The 8,568-nt window shown below is 36.8% G+C and overlaps 1 protein-coding gene across 1 annotated transcript; it reads right to left on the reverse strand.

Annotated features, from left to right (window-relative positions):
• Window positions 1-224: 224 nt before the first annotated feature.
• Window positions 225-7,864, reverse strand: LOC147506291 (uncharacterized). The gene is made up of 6 exons (XM_086605735.1): window positions 7,658-7,864; window positions 7,467-7,565; window positions 1,348-1,822; window positions 1,088-1,198; window positions 866-997; window positions 225-763 (listed from the first exon to the last, which is right to left on the reverse strand). Exons 3-6 carry the CDS (start codon window positions 1,811-1,813, stop codon window positions 225-227), a joined length of 1,248 nt encoding a protein of 415 aa, XP_086461861.1. The 5' UTR covers window positions 1,814-1,822; window positions 7,467-7,565; window positions 7,658-7,864.
• Window positions 7,865-8,568: the final 704 nt, after the last annotated feature.

The raw sequence follows: 8,568 nt of genomic DNA on the forward strand, positions 1-8,568 counted from the left end.
GTCGGGGACATTCTCAAACTTCGCCGGATATCTTTTGAGCTCGATGTCTCTTTCATTAAGGTTACTTGGATCTTCACCACCCACCAAAATGGCGCTACTTGAGCGCATCGTAGGCAAAGCTATATTGGTGAGCACCTATTGGGTTATCCTTAATTAGCGGTGATTGGGGGCAATGAGGATAGCTGCGATATCTGGCTAAATATCTTAATGTAACGGGTTTTCCTTTAAAACCTTATGAATGATTGCAAGCACCCTCGGTCCAATAATCCGCTTTCAGCCATACGGTGGTCAAGCTCATGATCCGTGTCGTATATATACATCTGAAGATACCTAGGTCTATCCCCAGGGTTGGGCAAAAGGCTGCCAATACGATGATAAATAGATCCCCGAGCTTTATATGTGTAAATTCCTTCCCGGCCGTCTGCGAGCTCTTCCTCTATGTGTACACCCATAGAAGTGAAAGAGAAGACATGGTTGTATGCGCGCACGTGTTTCCTAAAATCAATACCTTCAATTGTCTGAGCTGTATATAGATTAGTCAACTCAGGGGGTGCTTCCATTAAAGGTAAACTTGTGGTCCCATTTGAGCAGCATAAGCTAGGTGGCTCGCGGTGGAAAAGCCTAGCTCGACAGTGTGTACAATTCCTTGGTTGCGGTAAACGATGGGTTTGAAGACTCGAAGAGTCAACATAACCTCGTGCACAATTGTGATTCCGCCTTCTTCTTGTCGGCACTCTTATTTGGTGGTCACTACGATGATTACCTAAGGTTTAATACTTTGAAGGTTAATATATTATAGAAACGTAGGCATGAATAGATTGAAACATGCAAGATAGATATATTTAATTCAAGGACAAAATGGAACCTTGCAAAGCAACAACTTTAGCCGTTAAATCTCCACGGTTGTTTTCAATATCCCCAAAGTGCAAACCAGTATCAATCACACAGAATGGATGAGTAGCATCTACACCGACATCTTCGTGATCAGCATCTAAGTCTGCAGTTTACCGTAGATTCGCCTTTGGCAAGATTAGCGAATGATAGGTGTCTAAGTATAAAATGGTGTAAAAGAGTTTATAAGTATAACCTTCAAAAGCTTCATCCTCGTAGTCAGTGCTGCTTTGAGTATCACCATCATTGAAGGTTATGTAACTGAGATCACATTCGTCAGATATTTCTTCAGGAGGTATGCCTAAAACTGGCAAAGATAAGACAAAATAGGAGATGTGATACGCACGGACAAATTTATTAAATCGATAATGGAAGATGCATGGAATAATTCGTCGTTTTGAGGAATAAGCTAGGGTGGTATTAGGTACAGAATAATTCCTAGGGTTTCAGATTTACCATCATTGCTTCCACTTTCTGATGGAAGTGATGTTGCATCAATACAACCAAATTCTTGATTGGCTAAGCTTCGGGCTCGTTGCCTTACATGAGTCAGACGTCTTCCCTGTGAATGTCGACCTGCACGAAGCACTGGGTTGGAAATATTCCTAGCTTGGCGGCGTACGTGAGTCAGCCTATTAGGGGTTAGACTGTTGGAGTCCAACAATTCTTCAGCAGGAATCAATCGAGGCGAGCGCCATGCCACACGCATACGTTCTCTATGAGAAGCAAGTTGTTCATTTCGTTGGTTTTGGACTCGTCGGTAATAATTCCTTCGGATACGTTCCCTTCGGTGGGCTATCTGTACTGGGGTCATATTGCTTTGCCTATCACTTTCCCTAATTCTCTGAGCCTGTTGTTGTTGTTGGTGCACACTATTACCACTAACAGAGAGGAAATTTGGAGGGATTCCGGACCCAGCCATTTCCAAAGACTTGCAAATGAAAAAGAGCTTGGTTATATATGAAGTTGGGTCAGTAAGTAGTTTAGAATACAATAAGACTTCATATAATCAAGTGAAATACTGAAGATATTTAATACATTTAGTTTGCAGCAACTTTAAAAGCACTTGATTAGATTAAGTCATTTCAAAATAATAAATAAACTCATGATACTATCTAAACCAACCCCTGGAAAGTAAAGACCACATTTAACCTGGCTATATCACTTTTTTGTATCGTTACTTATTATATGAAACCAATGAAACCAATGATCGGATAAATCCATTGGGCAAACTAAAATCCGAGCTGTCAGATACCTTTTGATTTGGATGTCCATGCAATTGATATGGTCTTTTTATGCAAATTTTGGTTGTGCATTTGATTGAGCAGACTGAGAATGGACTCGTGGAAGCAGTAGCTGTTCTTGGGTCGAAAATGCCACACGTGTTTTGAGTTAGATGACACAAAATTAGGTGAATGCTTTAAAACCAAGTCTAATCTTATGAAGGTACTAAATGGATTTTCCACAATAAAAGTCTTTTTTATTAGTGACGTCTGCACTGCATTACCATTTCGAGTTTATGCCCAGGCATGGGAAAGATGGCGAGGACAGATAGCTAAGCTAGACTGCAGTGCTTTCTGGGTTAAGTGCGATCATCGCCAGACCAGGGAGGACTTGAAGAACTTGTTAAAGGTCATGCTGGGAAACACTAACATTCTTAGTAGTGTGACATGTCACTGGATGGAGCCGTATATATCAAACTTTCTTTATGGCAGACCATTTACAATGGTGAGTGTTGTGGTGTTTATATTACTTCTGGTATGAATATATTTTTTGGTGTTTTGTGTGTTTATCACTGGCTTATAAGCATTAATCCTGGGTAAGGGCTTAGCAGGAACGTACAGCTTAGCTAAGAAATGCATGCAATTAAAACCACTATCCAACCCGCATAGTTTGATGGGGCTTATCCTTGGAATTCAAGGAGAAAACATTGAGGTAATCATGAATTATTTTGTTTTTGCATGAACTTCATTTTCTGTTTTGCTTCTGAAATTGCTTATTTTGCCTGTATGATTAAGGTCGTTTTGGCTGAACGTTCAAGAGCTTTTGGCCCCTGGTGAGCTACTCTACTTCTCATGCACGCAATTATTTGACTTGATTTGTAAATTGTGCAAAACCTACATTCTTGATGATGATCATTAAGCTATCAATCCTATTTTAGACAGTTAGAGTTACCTAAATTCTACAACTAAACACAAAAACTGCATGACGAACTTCAAACTAAAGATTAGTTAAGAATGAAGCTCAGCAGTACCATCAGCTCTAACTCTCTTAAGATCGGCCTCTTAATTAGACCATTAGAGGCCATCCAAACTCCTCTCTTTGGAGTAGCCCACTTCATCCTCTAGGCTGTAGTTGATTCATGATGACTCTCCTACTTTAAATCAAAGAGATCTCTGGCCCTACTACTGAATTAGTATAGGAATATAATCCGGGCTACCTATGAAGTAGTGAAGATGACCTATTTTGAACCTTCTGTCTACACTTTTGTCATCAGAATATGCTGTAAGTTAGCCTTTTATTCTAGAAATTGTTAATCTGTATGCTACTTGGTTGAATTTCCTTCATAAATTTGATTGCGAAGCAAACAGCTCCTTCAAGTTTGCATTTTCTTTGGGGAAAAGAAGTGAGCAAAATATACTGCAGCTTCGGTTTTTTTTTGGGTCTTGTTTACGTTGAACAGGATGAAACCTCATAAACCTTAAATAGCGATTTAAACTTGTTTTCACCCCACAAAAACCTTGAGTGCAGCAATTGCTCCCTTTCCAACACTGTTGGTCCGGAGAAATTCAAATTTACAACTCTTGTTGGGTGCATCCTGAACCCTGACATTTAAATTTTTAATAATATGTACTGGATCATTATGCAAATTATTGGATATGTAATGGTTAGAGCTTCTAAAGATCCAATTTCCGCTTTGATGGACACAAGGATTGAAGTTACAGATCTCTGAATGTTTATTAACAATGAATATTTCAACGCTGAAAAGGAGGGGAGAGCGAGTTAAGTTCAGCGACAGGAATAATATTTTAATAAGCCGCACTTTGTAAAGATTTCTTACCTTTTTTGAGGGTATAACTCGTAAGGATTATAAGATGTTGATGTGGATGCGTTTCTACTCTCTTTAGATTTGAACTATTTTAGACAGTTAGAGTTACCTAAATTCAAAATATCTGATAACATTAGGGCTATTGATAAGGACACTGTCTTTGAGTCCGCCATGACTCAAAAGCCTAGAGTCCTTTTTTGTTCAGTTCCCTACACACCAATCACTTGTACTCAGGCGACCTACTCTCCTCCACACTAAGGACCTATAGTCAAGGGACCTAGAAGATGTATGTCCAAGATGTCCAAAAGGACACCAGCAATAAATGAAACGATGAAAAGAAATAAAAGTAAATGTTCTAATCAATTAAATCAAAGATCATAACAGTCGAGCATTCCAATATAGAGCCAACTTGGTATTCATATGTTGAAAGACCAAAAATCCAATGAAAAAATAGAAAAAATTTAGGCAGAAGACCATACATTTGCAATGAAAAGTTGCAAATTGCACTTGACGAGACAGCTCTACCCTGAAATTGGAACAATCTCTCAATTGTCTCACACATACATACACTCCGTATAATTAATTATAAGATACTTAACAGAATTCCTAGTGTCCAGTTTATTCAGTTTCAGAGTTACTCAGATATCCAAGTTTCCAATCCAGATCCAAAGCCAACATTATATATAAAAAGAAGCCGCCAACATTCTTTCATTACTTGTAATGTTCTTAAAGAGGGGTTTGTTCTTTCTAATGAAGTTATATTGGAGTTATTTGGACTTGACAAAATTGCTACTCATGGTCCTTGCAATGATGCCCATCAACCTTCTCCTCTCAAAGTATTGAATCACGCAAAGTGGTATTCTTTTTTTTTTTTTTTTTTTTTTGTTTTATTGTTCAAGCGCAAAATTTAACTGTTATAGCATGTTAAATGTTTGGCACTGTTTGAAATATCTGATTTTGGTTACATGTACAAGGGATGCATGGCAGAGATTGGGTGATATGGATGTGGAAGAAGCAATGTGTCACTATATTTCGATTGTTACTGAGTTATATCCTTCTTGGGCAGATGGCTCTACCTCTGTAAGTTCTTAAGTACATAATTTTTTGTTCTCGGTGTTGTATGTGTAGTTGTGCAATTTGTTACATTCTTTTCTTTTAATTGCTTAAGAATTGATATGCAGAAGAATAAAGATGGCGATTATGAGGCAAGTAGTTCAGCTGCTAAAGAATTAGTTGGGCCAGTTTTCAGTACCTTTTTACATGAGGATTCTGACGACGAACTGTAAGGTTTTCTTCTTTTAGGATGCTTTGGTAATAAGTCTTTGATCCTGCATGTTTTTCCTCCAATTGGTGATACTTGTTGATATTGTTAGTTTCCTGGTAAAATTTTAGAGGATGGATATTGGTGAAATAGCCACATTACTATGTATGGCTTTGTTCTATTCTGGAAGAGTTGTTTCTTCCTTGTCCACTATCTATTTGACTCTTCTTAACAATGTTACTTGACTTCAATGTTTTGGATGTTGGTTTATATGTATGTTACATACATTCTTCTTCTTTTCATTGACTTTTAGTGATGTGATAGGGAATGAAATAAATAACTAATGTTGGTAATGTAATTATATGTGTGGTTTAAAGTAATTCTAAGTAATGCGCTTCGCAACAGAATATAGGCGGTTCAAAATTCCAGTTGGATTTCTTTTTTTCCTTTCCCAGGAAGCTGCAGCTGATACATGCCTCTTCCAGAGAAGGGGAGATCAATAATTTGCTCAAATGTATAGACAGTGGAACTTCCGTGAATCTGAAAGGTTTGCGACTTTGTCTTGGCCTAGCCATTTTCTCTATTGACATTGCATGAAATTTCTATTATGATATCAAAATTCCAGATGCAACTGTTCTTTCGTATATATAGTAAGGCTATAGAGTCGCTAACTCGCTAAGCGTCGGGACAACATGCACATGTAATGTAAAGGCTTGTGTTGTAAAATACATTGACGAAGCTACAAAAAGATGGGGGATTTATATGCAATCTCTGCTACAATATGTTCATGCAAGGTTTAATGCTTTATGAATGATAGAACACTTAAAAATTTTGGCTTGTTCTGTTTTACATGTCAATTTTAAGAAGTTATAAGACAAAATAATATAGAATCGGATTAGAGCTTTCTATGAGAATTTTCTCAAGTGGGGAAAACTAATGTATGAGATATAGAGGGGCTTGGCAAAGAAGTTTTCCGAGCATTCAGTATCTGGGATTCTGGTTGTTTTTTCCATCATCAGTTAAGAAAGATACTCAGGGCAAGAAATAACAAAATGGGTTGTAATAGTTCCAGGGTAGAGGTGAAATGAGACTTGTCTATTTTCATAGCCTTAGTGCTTAACATGTGGATGCCTTGTTCAGTCTCAGGCAACCCACGCGAGGTTATTCAGCATTGAGGCTATCTTGTCTGCCTTGGCTGTTCTTTTTAATTTGAGATTGTAATGAATTTTGACATTATCTTTGTGTTAGGATGCATTCTTTATGTATAGCACTTTGTTAAGGATATGGCTTGTATTCTACATTTCTACCCCTTTGGATAGGTTCAAGTTTTCTCGTAAATTCTGTTTGAGTGAATTGTTCTCGCGTGCAGTATAATTAATTATATTGAGGATGTGGTATGCTGGGATCCCAAGATTCATTCTGAGACAAAAGGATCAGTGGCGGAAGACAACCACGACATGTGATTATAGGGAATACACTCATATGGGTGTGGATTTGATGAAATCCATGAGTTGGTCATGGTTGTAACACATTGTTTCGTATCGCAAGAGATGGATTCTATGTTTGTCCAGAATTTTTCTGAAATTTATGGGGTTTTTACAATTTATCTTTAACCGTGGGATAATGTCTATGTTGAATTTTCTTTTTCCACTTGATTGCTGTACTATTTAGTCTTTCATTTTTGCATTCTAAGCGTAACTCACATATACATCCTTATCTGGTGACTATGAAGGAAAGAAGAAGTAGAAAGCAGTAAAAGTATTTAAAGTTTAATAGTTCATCCTCAAGATATTTAGGAGTCCCATACTCCCATATGCTAATGCATTCTTTTCTCAATAATTGCAGATAGTGAGGGGTGAACCCCATTGCATAAGTTATAGTGTAGAGAGGGGTGAACCCCATTGCATAAGGGATGAATCAAGCAGAAGGGATGAATCAAGCAGAATGAATCAAGCAGAAGGGATGTTAATTGTATTCATACCAGCTAAAATTTGAAAAAGGATAGATCAAAACATAAATTATATGATTATTTAGAATACAATTAAAGTTAATTAACCAGAAAAGAAGACAATTAATATTGAAGAAAAAAATGTAGAACCAATGACATCTACACTGAGCCAAGTGAATGATAATCAGAATCTGACAGAGGCACCACATAAAATGCCAATTTCGAATCTTCAAAACAGTTATGGGCAGAATAATACATAGTTTTCATATAAATACTATAAAAGAAACCAATCATTCAGTAACAGATGATGCAAATACCTATAATTTTGTCTGCAATTTCCAAAGGCGCGTTACAGACAAAGGAAAAAGATGTACTTTGCAGACACCGAGTAAATTTTCTTCCTAGCTTCCTCCTCACTGTAAAACCAAATAAAGGCAAATGAAATTGACTTAGAGCACAAATCCATCAAAGAAAATAAATTTATTTACAGGTGTACTACAAGTAATACCAAGACACGCCGTATCAAGTGCAAAAGACACTCTTGGAACTAAAGACTCTTAGAAATGGGGGTCACACCCATGCGAAAAGACTTCCTTTTTTGAGAGACCCAAACCAACGTGCATCTTTGAGAGCAACCATTCGTTAGTGAGAGAGAAGTTGAAGGACTTTTCGTTTGTTTGATGAGAAAGAGTAGAGATGGGAGAGAAGGGAGAAGAGACTGTTCGTATTATGTTATTAGCTGATTAAATACAACTCTTATTAAATAACCCAATTATTACTAATAATTAATAAATGGCATTTATACATGCGTACAATTGAGCATTGCGTGGATTTGGTTTTAGAATATATTCCCACATGAAAAGACTAATTGGCCCTATTTAAAGGTGTTAAGCAAATATTTTATTTAAGGACAATATTGGTACTGAAAATTTATAAACACATCAAAAGACAAAGTAGTCCTCATTAATAAATAGGTAGGCATATGATTTTATTATTCACCAAGGGTATTATGCGTCAGAAAAAGTCCCGGATGAATTTAAGAGGCCACGATCATTATAGGCTATACTAGTAGTAGAGATTTGTTTAGGGCTTTAGAATTACAAATTGAAATTAGAAAGAAAACTATATGCTGTAAATTTAGTGATTAGTTCAAATAAACGACAACGGAATTTTGTGAAGAAGATCATACATACCTAACATAATATTTGAACAAATTAACAGCCACCATGGGATGGTCAAGAGCATAGCATAGGACTGAAAATTTTGATATCACATGAAAACCATAATTCCTTCACCTTCATCTTCGGTAAATCAACATCCCTGAAGTAGTATTTGGAGAGAAAACTCAATATCTATATGTATGCATGTAGAAAAATGAATGGAATAGTGTTATATGGACCTATTTTTTAGACCTACTAT

Source organism: Coptis chinensis, chromosome 4 (assembly GCF_015680905.1).
Source record: "Coptis chinensis isolate HL-2020 chromosome 4, ASM1568090v1, whole genome shotgun sequence".
Classification (NCBI taxonomy): Eukaryota; Viridiplantae; Streptophyta; class Magnoliopsida; order Ranunculales; family Ranunculaceae; genus Coptis; species Coptis chinensis.